We start from the raw sequence: 16195 nt of genomic DNA on the forward strand, positions 1-16195 counted from the left end.
TCCTTCACAGTGGGAGTATGGTGAGGGCTCGGAGGGGAGTCTGACTACAAAGAGATCATGCATGAAACCAATTATAAGCCAACTGTCAAGTATGTCGGCTAGAAGCCAACTGTCCACTACATCTTCAAGAGATGTTTAATTGTCTCAGTTTTCTGATTTCTTACATCCATACATTGGTGACATTGTTGATATGGGTGATGATGGAAATTATGATTTTTGGGTCATTGCAATTTTACTTGGATGGGGCGAAGAGTCATGACATTTGATTCAGACGCAGTTAGATACTCAAGTTCATCAACACCCTAAATTGTTTTCCAATTTGTTCAATGACACGGTCTCTACAATTAGAAATGTGTTACGAGTAGAACACTTAGGTGTGCAGAGTATTGATAAATGAATGATGATTCCTGATATGGGTTACCTTATTGCTTGTAGATACAATGTCGTATTTGTCTTTATTTCAAAGAGACTTAACATCACATTTTTTCACCTTACCTTAACTCCACCTATGCATACGAGCAGAAATAAAATCATTGTTGTTGGTTTTATCAACAACAATCATTGAGTCAGGTAAAGTTGAAACCTGATTGTCGATTGTCTCCCATCACTGACCGTTGGAGACAGCATTATACTTAAGACGCAAAAGCATGAGAATCAGTATATGCATGACGCATTAGGTATTGGAAAGATGAAGTTAGGAAGTCATCCTAATTTGTTTTGTATTCTTGTATGTAGCACAATTTTTATTATCGGATATTTTTTTATCGAATCAGTTATGCAAGAAAAAAATGAATACATTTCACTCACCGAATACCGAAAATTCCACAATTTCCGGAATTTTGTGTCAAATATCAGAAATTCCACAATTTCTGAAATTTCAATAAATATTACGTGTCTCTACCAGAAATTTCAAAAGTTTCAGTACTGGAAATTTTAAATTGATGGTACTTTTATCTTTGTTGCGATAAAAAAATATAACTTCAAAATTAAAAAATATAACATCAAAATTTTGGGTGCAACCTCAAAATTTCCGGTAAAATTAAATATATTTCGAAAATTCCGATATCTGATTAATGATATAATAATAAAATTGTTCTAAATGTGGATGCGAGATGCAATTGGGAATGACAAGTTACATACTCGAAGAAGAAGATACATGTAAACATTGTGAATGCTCTAAGTCCTAAATTGTTTTTATAAAAAAAGAAAAGAAAAGTGGGGTTAGTTATGCTCAGTAAATTTCACTTGATAAAAAGCTGAAATTCCAAATGTTTTTGGTATATGTTTCAAAAGTAGAAAATATTTAACTGATTGAACAAAATTTAACTTTTTTACTTAATTGATTATAAAGAATGTTTTAAACTTTTTAAAAGCTTTGGGTGGAGGTTTAGGTCGAGTAGATTTTTCTCCTCAATTAAATTTGTTGATGTCTTCATATATTTTCATAATTTTTAAATTATTCATAAAAATAAATTTGAGTCAAAAATATAAACAAAATTTTCAATAATTCATTCAAAATTTTCGACAATAAATTAAATTTCTAATAGTTCATTTTTAAATTGTTTGTACGATTTTTTTTTCAATTTTTTTGAAAAGTATTATAGTTTATTAAATATTTTTAAGTGTTATAATTTATCATAAATTTCAAAAAATGTGATAGTTTATCAAAAATTTTAAAATTTTAAGTAATATAAAAATGTTTATTTTGAAATTTTTGGAATTTTATTTCAAAAATTCAGGTATTTCTTTAATTTTTTTCTTCCAAAAATCACATTTTTATTGAAAATTTCAAAAATTCTGATATTTTTTTCAATATTTTCAATATTTTTTCAAAAAATTCAGTAAAAGCAATAAAAAATCTATAAAAAAAGTAAGGATGTAAAGGTAATAGCAGATTTAATTGTGGGGTGACAAATTAATTCCTCGGTTTATTCAAATCAATCTATCTTTAACAAAACTTAAATTAAAAAAAAGAAAACATGCCTAATGGTTATCTTTAAAAGTCTTCTTGAATTCATTAGGATATTCCATCAATTTTGTCTAGATTTTGTTGCACTTTATATATTCATCATTTGTCAAGGTTTTTTCTTGACAAAATCATGTGTAATGGTAGTGTTTAGAGTTAAACCCTTAACCTTATTTCGTGCTCAAAACACACTTTAATTTTCTTCAATCAAGTTGTATTCATTTTTCAATTCAAATGTTTATGGGTTTATGTTGAGTTGAGATATATAGAGTATAAACCCATTACTATCAATAAAAGTACAAAACCATAAAACATTGAGTAAAATTAGCATCACATCTTCACAGAACATATTAACATCGTACAGTAAGTACAACAACAAGGCGATGATATGTTTCCCCCCCTAAATATCCAAAGGAATGACATTTTAATCCCAGAGGGGATATAACACTAACATATACTACCATACAATTGTCATTCCAAAACACAACATTAAGGGTGTAACATTTATTTGAATTGTACAAAATATTACAACACCATCTCTCCTGTCATCAAAGCAACAAAATGTTCATCAGATAGTACCAAAACTGTGCCTTGCCACGCAGCAAAATCTAGTATTTCTTCTATTGTCACAACATGTGTAAATATTTATGTCCAGAAATTAAAGGGATCACAGCCATTATTGAACTGTAGCCACTTGTACAGTCTGGCTTTAACCCACACATCCTCTCTGTTAATCTGTTTGCCATACTCACTTTTACTTTTGTTTCATATTTTGTTTTTCTCCCTTTTCAGTAGGGAGTTTCACTTATAAAAAACACTTTTTTTCTTTTTCGTTTTCGCTTAGACAATCTCAGCAAATTCATCACTTAAGATCAGCTTTCATCTTTTGTGCTGCTTAGGTGTGTGTAACAAAAACCAACAATTAGGCTGTCTACAGCATGCCATCACAATCTCTACAGATGGATGGACTTTTTTTAAGTTTGCACCAACGCAATGAAATTAAGGCTTAGTTTTAACCATGGGAATGTAACTGGCATGACATCATATCATTAAACTCATTTGCAGTATGTGCCATGTGATTTAAAAAACTGATGATCCGGGTGAGTCACCTGAACTAGCCTTAACCATTTATCTGCAGCTTGCAAGAGTGAATGCATTACTTGATTGTCACCAGCTTCTTTTTTCATCCAAATAGATCCCTTTAATTTATAAGCAGCCATTGCAAAAGTAGGTATGGAAATGTTTGGAATACCATCCATCTCACTAGGATAAACCAGGGTAAGACCAGGCGTAGTAACACTTCCTGCAACTAATCAAAATAAATATGATGAAAATTAAATCAGCCAACACTGCAACAAACAGAAATTATATTTCATGTTCTTGAAAGCATGGATCATTTTTGCTTAATAACAGCTACCAGCAAGTTGAGTAATGCATTATAAGAATCAGTCTGTGTTTTTCCATATTTGTCAATTTCAAGTGTCAAAGTTCAATCAAATTATCCTTCATAAATTTTCAATAAGAAAATATGGTTACAAATCAGTTGTAGACTAGCATTTTCTGTTCTTAGCTGTACACTTGGCAGCACGATGCAGCCGTTTGTGACAAGTTCTGCAGAACTACTACATGTGCAGGTGTGAGCAATGTAATTGTAAAGCAAGTGTATCTAGATTTTAATTAAAATGATGAATACTTAAAGAAAGGAAAGTGTAGTTAGGCACTCTTGGAAGTTGTATGAGAATTTCTTAGCTTATCATCTCAGGCGTGTTTGGTTGGAAGGTAGTGGAGGGGAGGGGAGAGATCATTTTAAACTTGAGTGTTTTGGTTCAATTATTAAGAGGGAATGAAAGGGGAGTGGAGGGGAGCAAAATCCCTTCAAAAGTCAATTTTAGTCCCCGGGTCTGGTTCAGATCATGTGATGATGCTTCTTGGATAGCATCCCAGGGCCTGGTTCAGGTCATGTGATGCATCCTGGATAGCATCCCAGGGCCTGGTTCAGATCGTATGATGCTTGGTCATGAACAAGGTTTGCCTATAACTTCCATTGAATCCACTACTTTTCACTCATCACACAAACCACACACTACATTAACCCTGAGCAACTTGCTTCTTGTTCCTAATATCACTAAAAACTTGATCTCTGCGAGTCAGTTTGCCAAGGATAATCAAGTTTATACTAGTTTCATCCTGATTTGTGTCTTATTAAAAATCAGGCTGCATCTGAAGTATTATTACAAGATCTCTTGGAAAGGATGGACTCTATTCCTTTACCACTGCAGCCCGCAAAATCTGGTTCTATCACTTCAAATCACCTCGTGTTCACACATTGACCAGTACTATACCTGTAGCTTTCAATTCTATTGTAAATTATACTGCCACTAGTATAGGACCTTCTGTATACACGATGTGGCACAATAGATTAGACCACCCTCGTCATGAGGCACTCAAGGATACTCTGAACTCTGTAACATTCCTGTAGCAATGCAATCCAAATCTGATTTCTGTACTGCTTATTGCTTGGGAAAAGCTCACATGTACTGCTTGTTGCTTGTTGCTTTTACCAATTACACTTGGACCTTTTTTCTAAATCTAAAACCAGAAATGTGTGTCCCTCTCACACACTTCACCATTCTCATTGCCACTCAGTTCAACGCTGAAGTCAAGGCTGTTCAAATTGATGGAAAGGGGAAATTTCAAAGTTAAGGCTGTTCAAATTGATGGAAGGGGGAAATTTCAAAGTTAAGGCTGTTCAAATTGATGGAAGGGGGAACTCTCAAACCCTACTCTCGTTCACTCAGCAAGGTATAACTCATAGACTAACCTGCCCTCAAACATATCACCAAAATGGATCTGGTGAGAAAAAGCATAGGCATCATCTGATGGAAATTGGTCTTGCTCTTCTAGCTCAGGCCAATATACCTCTTAAGCTCTAGAACCATGATTTTCAAGTTGCAACCTATTAAGAGTTATATTATAATATTATATTACTAGGGTTTAATATTATGTATTAAGCATATGGGCCCGGCCCATTTGTCTTTCTTATGTATTACTCACTCAACCTATTAATATAAAGGAGGTTCACTACACATTGTAGTGTATCTGATTGAGTACTCACATTCCTTCTTTCTTTCTACACAACCTATCTCATAAACTATATGCCTACTATCACCCTAGCCATGACCACTCCTTACTTTGCCATGCACAAAGTTATCCCTGAGTACATGTTTCTTAAAACTTTTGGTTATGCCTACTACCCAAATTTAAGACCCTACAATACTCACGAATTTGCTTACAACTCCAAAGAATACATCTTTCTTGGCTATGTTAGACTCTTCAGTTACATACTAAATTATTAGGAGTTAGTAGGTAATTATTATAATTGTTAGATTATTAATTAAGAGTGTTTAGGTTTAGAATAAATAGGAGAAGACATTAGGGAGTTGATCATCAAGGAATTTGATAGGAAAAGGGTCATTATGGCATTAGGGAGGTGCAGACCCTCGAAGTTCTGCAATATCATTCTGTAATCAAAGGGATTTTCCCTATTTCTTATTTTATATCAGTTGGTTTCTATCAACTAGTATCAGAGCAGTTCTGATCCAGGAAGATTATGAGGGTGTGCTAGAAATTTTGGCATTAAGATGGCTACAGATTTGATTCCAAGAGTTTATGGAAGGGAGCCCTGTTAGTGGCTGACCTGGGCAGAGCAATATTTAGGATCAAATAAAATAAGCGAAGAGATGAAGCTTCAGTGGGCTGTTGCATTTGCATTGAGAAGAGATGCTCTTGATTGGTGGATTTCTTGAAAGGAGAGCCATCTAAATACTTGTTGGTGGGATTTTTCAAAGGCTATTCTCAAGTAATTTCAACCAAAAGTTTTGGATTGTCTTGTGGATTCAGAAAAGGAAGACTGGAAAACAGAGGCAACGCTGAAATTCAAGAAGAGGAACATGAATTGGAAATAGAGTCATCATTGCCTCACACATTCAACCTTCACAAAAAGAAACTGTCCAAGAATTTTTTTCTTCTCATTTAGACAACAGAAGAGAAAAACGAGGAAAATGTAGAAACCACAAAAATAGAAAGAGATGCAGAAAATTTCCTCGTGAATGTCACTGTGGAACGGCGACAAGAGATAAAGGCAGGTTCTTGCAAATTTCTTGGAATCGGCAGACACTTTGATGGACATGGCGCGGGTATTGTGTTTGAATCGAGGGGGAGACTGACTAGAACAACTACCGAAGAGCGATGAGCTTCACTCAAGTTGGACAGCCTACCACCACAGCTGCTGAAGCATCCATATCCTGACAGGTCCCTTGGTGAAGGGTGGATTTTCCTCTGGTTTGATCCAACCGCTGTTAATGCCTACTGCTGTCATGCTATGCTTTTAGGTCAAACATACCTCTCAAAACAAAGTGTATGATCCATGCATTCGATATCAAAACAGAATAACTAATTGTGCTGAGTCAGCACAACAAGCAACTAACTGTGTAACTAATTCCGTTAGTTACACCTCCCTATAAATAACCTTGCACAAGCTATTGCAATCTAATCAATTCATTTCTAATCAATACAATACACAAAATTCTCTATTTCTCTGAGTTTGAGAAGATGAATTATTCATCTTCTTCCACTTTCTAACAATCAGTCCTAAACAAATTTAAAATGTTTATTTTAGTGCTAAAACACCGGCACAAACACATACCATCAGAAGATGGTATCTATATATAAAAGTTGAAGAAGCAATTGTTACTCTCAAGAGTAAGAAAAGTCTAGTGAAAGACAATGAAATTCATTGGATACAAGCCTTTGGAAAGGATGCCCATTTTTTATCTAGCAGATAGAAGGGGGAAAAAGGAATGATGTGTTAACTGTTTCCAACTGATATTATAGAGAATAAAGGAAAGACCCCAATTTTGATCCTCCAAAAAATAAAAGTATCTCAGCTTTAGTTTTTAAGTAACAATTTGAAAAGCATCATCAAATTGGTCCTTCATTGTTGGAACATATAGAATTTTGATTTATGCATGCTTAAGGGACTACTAAATTGATAACACTTGCATTATTACATAAAAATTATGGTAAAGAAATCTTTGGAGGACAAATTAATGAAACATTGCATTGTTGAAGGACTTAATTGACGAGAAGAATTAAGGACAAAAACAGGGACTTGAAGTTGCATAATTACCTGTCAAGGGTGTATGTAGTGTATGGTAGGTTAGAAAGCAGGCATCTAAATCTTTTAAAGTGGGGCCTGTAGGTATTCGATATATAGGGTACCTAGAAAATGACATTTTAAATGTTATCAGACAAAAAAAATCAACACTAAAGCATCAGGTCAAGTTAACCTTGTCATGTCTCTACAAAACAGCAAGGAAAAAAGGGAATGAAGTTAAGCATTAGATCACCATGCAACAGACATCCAACTAGATGGCAATAAATCACAACTTCTCAATGACATGAGGGCAGGATAATCACGTGCAAGATCTAGTATCTGTCCAAATATTGTAAAATATAAGATGGACTGTTCAGATTAGGGTTAAAAAGCCACAAATTAATTAAGATGATACATTGCCTTGTCAGTCAGCGGTTCACGGCTATAAGGATGACCTTGTTCCAAATACTGAAAAAGAAGTTCTTGAGGATTCCCAGCTTCACTATCATCACTACTAGAAAAGCCTTCTTGTACTGTATTGTATCTGTCATGTATAGACAGTGTGCTCATTTGAGAAGAGATACCACTTGTCAGGTGTTTACTGCTTCTCTGTGCTGTAAGACATTCAGTCTTTTTTCCATATTCATAATCACTGCTTCCTTCACTACACGAATCTCTGTAGTAATCACCATCACTATCTTCACTTGTGTACCTAATGACATAATAAAATTATACCTGGTTGGTTACAAGCTAATGCATAACTAATAGCTTATAAAATTCAAATCACAAATGGCACATTTTTTAACATTGCTCAGGAGTTATAATTGCAAAGAAGTAGGGAAATAAGGGAACACATATCAAAATAGAACAATTAAATTCACTGAGTGGGTGTTACACTGACTACATACAGAGGAGGAGGAGAGGGGGGTTCTAAAATTTTGAAGTGTTCCTTAGTTAGGGTGAAAATTGTATGGAATGAAGAGAAGGACCAAATTGGAAGGCGTGGGATATGATCTGATATACTCTATTTCTACTGGCTTCACTTCACAATACTAAGGGAACCCTGAAGCAATAAAAGGAATGATATTAAATATTTATTAGATAAGCTCCGTATCAATTATCAAACATAAGAAGAGGGCTCTAAATACCCTCAAATGCAGGGTCTCCACTTACTTCGCGCACAAGCATTTTATACACTCTTCCAGTTGACAGCCAAACTTTTTCCACCAATTATAACAAAACAGTTGAAAATACAAATCAAAACATGAGATGCTGCATAACTGCCTTGAACTTTAGTGATCATTTAACCAGGCGGTGCACTAACTCACTATTACCATTTACCTTTCAATCTCTCTTAATAATTTGATTTAAAATGAAATTGATTTCTAGTGATGTTTGTCTCCTGTCATAATAGTATGACTCAAAAAGTTATTACCCTCATTTAAGTATTTATATTACTCTTTCATCTTTGATACCATGTTCACTGAACAATTTTCGTCATCATCCTTAATACATCTCACATTGATCTGTTGTTAATCTTAGTTGGCAGTGCGAAGCACCCAACCCCAAAAAGGCTAAAGTGGTACAGTTAAACATAAATCCCAACAATATACATAAATAGTCAAAAGTTAAGAATTAAAAAACAAAAACACAATTTAAGTGGCAATCATGCTTGATAATTATAATTAACCTTTATAATTTGTCACTAACATCAAAATCAAAACCCAATATATTGTAACTACTAATTCAAGCTCTAAAAGTATTTAAAATAACAAGTGATTCTTTAATAAGAACCACAATCAGAACAGACTGCCTATTATGTGGGGGGGCTGCTTGATCTTTGCAACTTGCATATACGCAACATCAAAAACAAGGGGCAAGAGTCTAGAAACAACAACTAGAAAGGGTGGGGAACCTGAACATGATAATCAACATCGCAAACACAATCGCTGTAACCGGAAAACACTACGTCAATAGCCGTGTGTGTGTGTCTAAATATATATATATACCCTAAGATAGAAGGAATCCGACTAGGACCCCAAACATCGGAATGAACAACATCAAATAGAGACATGATTTTGTTATTAATACGACTGGAAAAAGAAACTCAAACATGTTTTTCTAACTGACATGAGTTACACTATAAGGACTCTAAATGAGAAAGGTCGGACACCATTTTCTTCAATTTTGATAAACTCGGATGACCTAAACGACGATCAGGAGATTCGTAGCACATATAGTGGAAGTGGGAGGTTGAAGATAGTAAAGACCACTAGATTCAGTTCTGACTCCAATCGTTTGTTCCGTACTCTAGTGTTGTATCAAAAAGGAATTAGAAGTAAAGGTTATGGCATAGTTTAAAGAACTGGTTAATTTGCTTTGCTTATAGAAATTAAATTGAAATGACAATTAGTAATCAATAAAACAGAGTTCAAAGAGAGAGGGAATAGGTGACACTTGTCCAACACTAGATGCCTCAACTTTAGATCCATCCGTAATAGCAACATAATGTGGATATTTTAGTGGTGATAATTTAGAGAAAAGTTTGGTCACATGGTCTGAAGCACCAGAATCCGTAACCCATCCAGTAGGTGTAGAGTGAGAGAGACAAACCGTAGAATTACGAGTATGAGCAATGATCGTTGAGGAGGTGACATATTGTGCTACCTTCAACTTCAAATACTCCTTATACTCATCGGCATAAAAAGTAGTTTCGAGTTCACCCTTTGACTCAAGATTTGTAGAGGTTTGAGCAACATTAGAAGTTTTGTTGGGGAAACCATGTAAGTTGAAACACCGATCTTGAGTGTGCCCATCTTTCTTACAATGAGTATAATAGAAGTTACCTCTACCCCCTCTACCACATCCTCGACCACGACTATGTCCACTACGTCCTCCACTACTAAAGTTAGAAACAAAAGCAGAGGACTCGGGAGCAATAAGAGTGTCATCACTTGGTAAGGATACCCGGACAAGGCGATCTATCAGCTCTTCTACCATAGGGATGGTAGTATTTGTTAGCGCTTGGTCTTTAACCGAACTATATTCCTTAGGTAGACTATGAAGAACAAACACCATGAACATATTGTCAAGCTTGCCCAATACCTTCGTAATATCATCACTAACCAGCATAAGTTTGAGGCCATTAATAGTGGACTGAGCATGGGTCAAATATTCTAATAAGTCATGACCATTCATCTGAAGAGTGGCCAAGTTGCGGACTGATTCATACAATCTTTGAATATCGTTAGCATAAAGGTTTTTAGCTTTCTGTCAAACCTCATAACATTGTACGGACGAAAGTGTGCCATCAACTATGGCTCAATAGAATTCCATAACAATGATACAAGTTAATAATCAGCGGATTCCTAATCATCTTTTATTGCCGCATCAATTTCTGAAACCTTCTTAGTAAGATGGTCTGACAGACCCAAAAATCATAACTCAGCCAAAGCATACCAATTCATATAATTCTTATTACCATTCAATTTCTCGGTGGTAATAACGAGTGCTCCTTGAAACACAAACGAAATTAGACTCTTTTTAGGAGGATTCTCCTTAACAACAACCTCCTTTGGCTGGAAATTTTCAGTCATGATGCTTCAGCAGGGTAACAAATTCTCAACAACACCAAATAACAACGAATAAATTTGTTGGAGGAAAAAAAACCCGGCTGAAATGCACCTTCAACGTGAGACCCACACACTGAAAGTGGTCCCAATAGAATCAGATTGAAAAACTGATCATGTAGCAACAAATGACGTCGGAAACGGACGGCTAGAAGGCGGCGCGTGGCAAGTGTGGGAACGGGTGGGAGATACTGATGGCGGCGTGCGACGGCACGTGGCTGGTCAGGTGGCAATGCGGTTTTGACAAGATCGGTGACTTCCGGTCACTGTACAAGGTTGCGTGACATTGTTACAATTGGTGGCAGATTTGAATAAAATAGACTTTTGAACAACCAAGAGAAAAAAAAAAACAGAAAAATCAGGGTTTTAAACCATGCTCCGGATACCAACTTGAATATGAATTTCTTATTCCATTATGTGTGTGTGTGTGTGTCTAAGCCTTCTAACCAATTCCACCACTAATTAGAGGAAAGATAATACTAAGAATAAAAACAACAAAACAAATAAATACTAATAATAAAACAATATCATATCTCAACAGAAACTTAAATTGAAATCGCAAAATGATAATAAAACAGCCCTAAAAACATTTTAAATTGAATATGAGAGGGTAAAACAGGCCATTACCCTAACCATTTAGGGGTCACTAAAGGGCTATTTTGCCACTATTCTGTCTTAATTAACAGCAGCTACTGCTGCAGCTGCAAAATGCAGATAACAAGTATTTAGTGCCACTCCATGGTCATTCCCACTATGCTATGGCGCCGGTTTTCACAATTTTGGGTTTAAGTCTCTTTTTTTTCATTCCCTACTTTTAGCAAGTCTTTAGATACTATGTTCCCCTACTTTAGTTCCTAATGACAATAAACCTTCAAATTCTGTTCTTAGTTTCTTACTTAGCTATCTACATTTATTCAAATTTTGCCCATTCTACACAAGTGTTGTGCTTCAATCTCTTGTAGCCTTAATTTTTTGTTGTATGTTGTCATCACACAATCTAGAACGTTTACTCTTCGGCACAAACCCCCTCGATTTTCATAGTGCTTCTTTAGCTTCCTTTCTAATAATCCTATTCATCTGATTTCACAAATCATTAGCACTTTCTTAGATCTCTCAAAATCCTACTGACAAAAAATTTTCTCACAACGAAACTTTGCTTTTCGCCTTTTTATTGTCATCATTTTATCCTAGGGGTGTTAATTGAGTATTAATATTTACTTTCTTTTTAACAACATATCCATGCCCAAATCATTAGCACTTTCTTAGATCTCTCAAAATCCTACCTACAAAAAATTTTCTCACAACGAAACTTTGCTTTTCGCCTTTTTATTGTCATCATTTTATCCTAGGGGTGTTAATTGAGTATTAATATTTACTTTCTTTTTAACAACATATCCATGCCCAAAACATTATGCTTGGCAGTAGCTGAACTCATGGCACAATTTTCTAGTACACTACACACGTGCATACAGAGAGAGACTACACTTACTTTAGCAGTTTTGTTCAAATTTCAGCCAAATGGTTTGAAATTAAAAGCATTATATATTACTATGTGAGTGTGAATTCAACAATTCTGTACTTCTAAGCAAAATGGTTTGAAATTAAACGCATCATATATCACTATGTGAGCTTAACTAGACAATTTCCCGTGAGTGAAATCCTAAACAGTGATTTGTGGTGTTGATGTTATTTTTGAAAACCATGATGCTTCAATATCACCTTCCTGACTTTCACCATTTTGAACTCCTGCAGTTTCTATATCTATCTATCACATGCATACAAATTTAAGAAGATTAAAACTACAAGTTTATTTCTCTTGCATTTACTATTCTTTCACCTTTTCGACCAGCAACAACAAACCACAATCCAACATAAAATCTATTAGACCAATTTACATGACAAACAAATCACCGACCCACAAAGCAACAGAACAAAGGAGTCACACTTATCATCAACTAAACCATTTTCCAGCAGTTAGTGTTGTCTTGCAAGTAACTTTAATTCTCTATGTATGCACATATAACAAAAACCATTCTACAAGTGAAATGGCAATACCTTGGCTTGGCACTTGACTTCTCAGTAGGTTGACCATATAGCTGAATAGCTGACAAATACGGAACATAGTACTGAACTACAGACTCCCTTTGATCAAGTAGTAAAGGGACCCCAGCACCATAAGCACTCCACTCCTTAAACGATTCCCATAGATCATTCAGAGCAAAGTAAGACTGATACTCAACATCACAAGTCTTCCAACCTCTCATTGTCGTCTACACAAACAACAGAACAAATAAAAATAGTAATGAACCATACAACAAAAATAACCAAAATTCTCAACAATCAAACTCTGTTACCATCCAATTATGTAAATAATAAGCATCTGAATAAAAAAAAGGTAAAGTATTAAAAACGAGTAATGAGCATTTTAGTCCAACAAATTGTAAGATTCCTTCAATCTTTAAATTGAACAACATTAGTCACTTTAGTCTTTTTTTCCAAATTTATCACCACAATTTCAAAGATTCTAAGTTTGTATGCAGCAAAAGAGATATCCAAATTGATTGCAATTTTTTAATTTAAGGGACTAATTTTCTAATTTATAATCTCATAATTTAAGACCCAAAAACACTTGGATGAGATGGCCTGGGATCTCTTCCAACTTAACCTGAGATTCTGGGTTCGAACCCCTAGGCATGCCATAGTGTTAAATTCTTTTGAAGGAGAATGTTGCCGGCCATTGTGATCCTCCCCGTCCTCCCAGGCTCTAGGGATTAGTCCCTACAGTTGAGGACAGAGGATACCCAGTTTCAACCTAAAACTCATAATTTAAGGGACTGATTTACAATACGTCCTAAACTTGTCAGCAGTTACACATTACAGAAAACAATACCAAATGCCAAAAACAAAAACAAACAAAAAACACTCAAAATTATTTGCAATCATAGTTTCAGCATTTCAAAACCACCACATCAAAAAGTTAAAAAAACAAAAACAAAGACGAGTTGAGATATAAACCTTGGAGAAATACTGAGCCGGTACCAATAGCTTAGTGGAATCCAAGAACCTATCAATGTTACTAACAGACTCTACAGACGGAACAGTTGATGGTGAGTCCAAACATTGTTTGGGATTACTATTATCATCCAAAGCTGAATCTGCAATTTCCTCTTCACCATTCTTAGCTTTCTGAGCTTGCTTACGCTGGTTCTGATTCTTCCTAGCCTTAACCGGAATATAAACCCGATCGTCACCACCACCACCACCACGAACACCTCCAAACTGCAGTGAAGTACCTAGCATTTTCCAATCTTTATTTCAAAATCCTTCTCCTCCGTTTGATCGCCGAGGAAACGGAGGAAAGTACTTAAATTAGGGTTATTATAAACAACAAGACCCAAATTTGAAAGTTTATTTTGGAACAAAATTGTTTCCGATGATTGAAGAACGAAAGTGGTAAAATGATTATTTAGGGAAAAGAGAGATGAATTGGGAAGTGAAAGAGTGTAGAAATCGGAATGGGGAAGAGAATATATATGTGAAGGGGAAGAAAGAAAGAAAGAAAAAGAAGAAGAAAGGGTTGAATGGTGTCTCTATCTTAGTTACGACAAAGAAGAAAAAGGAGAGAAGAATAACAATTGGAATTGCATAGTGATTAATGCACATACTCTACCATCTTTGTTTTGTGGGGTTATTCTGTCATTTTCTATTTTTTAGGTGGGATTTTATAAATGTTTAGGATTACTTATTTAATTAGTTAGTCTCTAGTTCTAATAATATAAATTGAAAATTAATTTTTAAAAATATTGAAAATTGTAAAAAAAAAAAAAAAAATATATATATATATATATATATATATATATTATTGAATGTGTTTAGTTGTTATTTAGTGAATATATTTGGGTCGGATTTCAAATTAATTTAATAGGATGATATATTATATTAATTTAATGTTAATTGATACTTATTTTTTAATAATATTTATTTTATTTTATTTATTTATTTATATTATTTTATTTGTTAAGTGATTATTTTCATTTTGTAATATTATTTTATAATGTAGTATATGTTATATATTATATTAAATATATTATTTTATAGTGTTTTATACTATTAATTAATAAAAAATATAATTTGTAATTTTAATATTTAAAAAATAATTTAAATTAAATTGTATCAAAATAAATTAGACCGGATCAAATCAATTTTTTTTAATCAATCATTCAAAATTAAAATGAACAGTAAGTAAATTCATCTTTGATACATATGAGTTTTTGTTTCAAAATGGATTTAAATTATACTACGAACATGTCAAATATTGTGTGTTATTAACTCTAATTATTTATTTTTATTTATTTTTAATAAAAGAAAAGTAGTCAAATATATCATTAATTTTAATTTATGAGAAATAGAATATGCATTGACAATAAAAATTGATTTTACACCCTCATTCAATGAACGACATGCATCCTATCAAATCATAATGATATTTTAGAATGACTTGAACGATTTAAAAGATTGATGATTTTTTATTGAACGATAGTATAAAATTTTTTTAGATGCATGTCAATTAACACTATAAGAAAAATCTTGTATAGCTAAGGGATTTTGTTTGGGGTAAAACCTCTCACTAAAAAAAATAATGTTTCTTGAGGTTAAACCCCTCACAACACTCAAAATATATATAAAAGAAATGATATAAAACAAAAATGTGGGGTGACCTCTCACAAACATGGGAGAAAAAATTTTAAATTTTGAAATTGGACTTTGTTAGGGGTCACCCTTCACAAAGAAGAAATAGCGCCAAAATGGAAGTAAATTGGATTATGTTGTCATTTGCAAGGGAATACCCCCTCATCAATTATATTCGTTTAATTAGCGAAGGAATACCCCTCACCAATTGTTAGGGTTAAGTCAAATCAGCCATAAAATGCACTTATTACACCCGCTAAAGTCTGCTACATGCTGAAAAATGCCTGCAACACGTCATAAATTCTGAAGGGCAGTCTCGCAAATTTTATCTGCTTTGGCCGCGTGGGATAGCCCTTGCAATGTGTTGCACAGTCTGTACACCACTGCGCTGCTCTGAACACGTCATAAATTTATTAGGGGTTGCCCTTGCAATTTATGATTGTTATGTGTTGCGTGAGGATGCCTCTCGCCACTTGTCATCCATAAATTCGTAATTGCCTCCTTTCTTTCCCAAACGCTTTCTTCTCTCTCTCATTTTTCTTCTCTTCAACCATTCTTCTTCTCTCTCACAGCAAAAACGACTTACTTTTCTTACCTCTCTCTCTCATATAGCAAAAATAACTCTTTTTAATTCAAACATTCCATTTCTTCTTCTTTCAAATATTCTACCATTCTGAAATTAGGTAAATATTAATATTTTATTATAATTTCTATGGATTTATAAGGTAAATATTCTAAAAGTATGTAAATTTGTAA

General features: G+C 34.1%; 2 protein-coding genes across 4 annotated transcripts; both read right to left on the reverse strand.

Moving 5' to 3' along the window:
• Positions 1 to 2280: 2280 nt before the first annotated feature.
• LOC127101107 (uncharacterized) lies at positions 2281 to 14427 on the reverse strand. 2 transcript variants are annotated; one of them, XM_051038440.1, is made up of 6 exons: positions 13766 to 14427; positions 12806 to 13020; positions 7542 to 7833; positions 7375 to 7460; positions 7155 to 7246; positions 2281 to 3269 (listed from the first exon to the last, which is right to left on the reverse strand). In XM_051038440.1, exons 1-6 carry the CDS (start codon positions 14048 to 14050, stop codon positions 3022 to 3024), a joined length of 1218 nt encoding a protein of 405 aa, XP_050894397.1. In that variant the 5' UTR covers positions 14051 to 14427; the 3' UTR covers positions 2281 to 3021. The 2 variants fall into 2 exon arrangements, with proteins under 2 accessions (XP_050894397.1, XP_050894396.1); XM_051038439.1 differs by having other exon boundaries at positions 2281 to 3275.
• LOC127101108 (uncharacterized) lies at positions 8031 to 11016 on the reverse strand. Of its 2 annotated transcripts, none has more exons than XM_051038441.1 (2): positions 8295 to 11016; positions 8031 to 8184 (listed from the first exon to the last, which is right to left on the reverse strand). In XM_051038441.1, exon 1 carries the CDS (start codon positions 10317 to 10319, stop codon positions 9531 to 9533), a length of 789 nt encoding a protein of 262 aa, XP_050894398.1. In that variant the 5' UTR covers positions 10320 to 11016; the 3' UTR covers positions 8031 to 8184; positions 8295 to 9530. The 2 variants fall into 2 exon arrangements, with proteins under 2 accessions (XP_050894398.1, XP_050894399.1); XM_051038442.1 differs by having other exon boundaries at positions 8270 to 11016.
• Positions 14428 to 16195: the final 1768 nt, after the last annotated feature.

Source organism: Lathyrus oleraceus, chromosome 7, assembly GCF_024323335.1.
Source record: "Lathyrus oleraceus cultivar Zhongwan6 chromosome 7, CAAS_Psat_ZW6_1.0, whole genome shotgun sequence".
In the NCBI taxonomy this organism is placed as follows: domain Eukaryota; kingdom Viridiplantae; phylum Streptophyta; class Magnoliopsida; order Fabales; family Fabaceae; genus Lathyrus; species Lathyrus oleraceus.

Coding starts and splice junctions, on each gene's coding strand:
- LOC127101108 (XM_051038441.1), bottom strand. CDS start 10,319: ATGAATGGTCATGACTTATTAGAATATTTGACCCATGCTCAGTCCACT.
- LOC127101107 (XM_051038439.1), bottom strand. CDS start 14,050: ATGCTAGGTACTTCACTGCAGTTTGGAGGTGTTCGTGGTGGTGGTGGT. Junction 7,461..7,541: donor GTGAACCGCTGACTGACAAG/GCAATGTATCAT, acceptor ATATTTGGACAG/ATACTAGATCTTGCACGTGA. Junction 3,276..7,154: donor ACTACATACACCCTTGACAG/GTAATTATGCAA, acceptor TATTTTGATTAG/TTGCAGGAAGTGTTACTACG.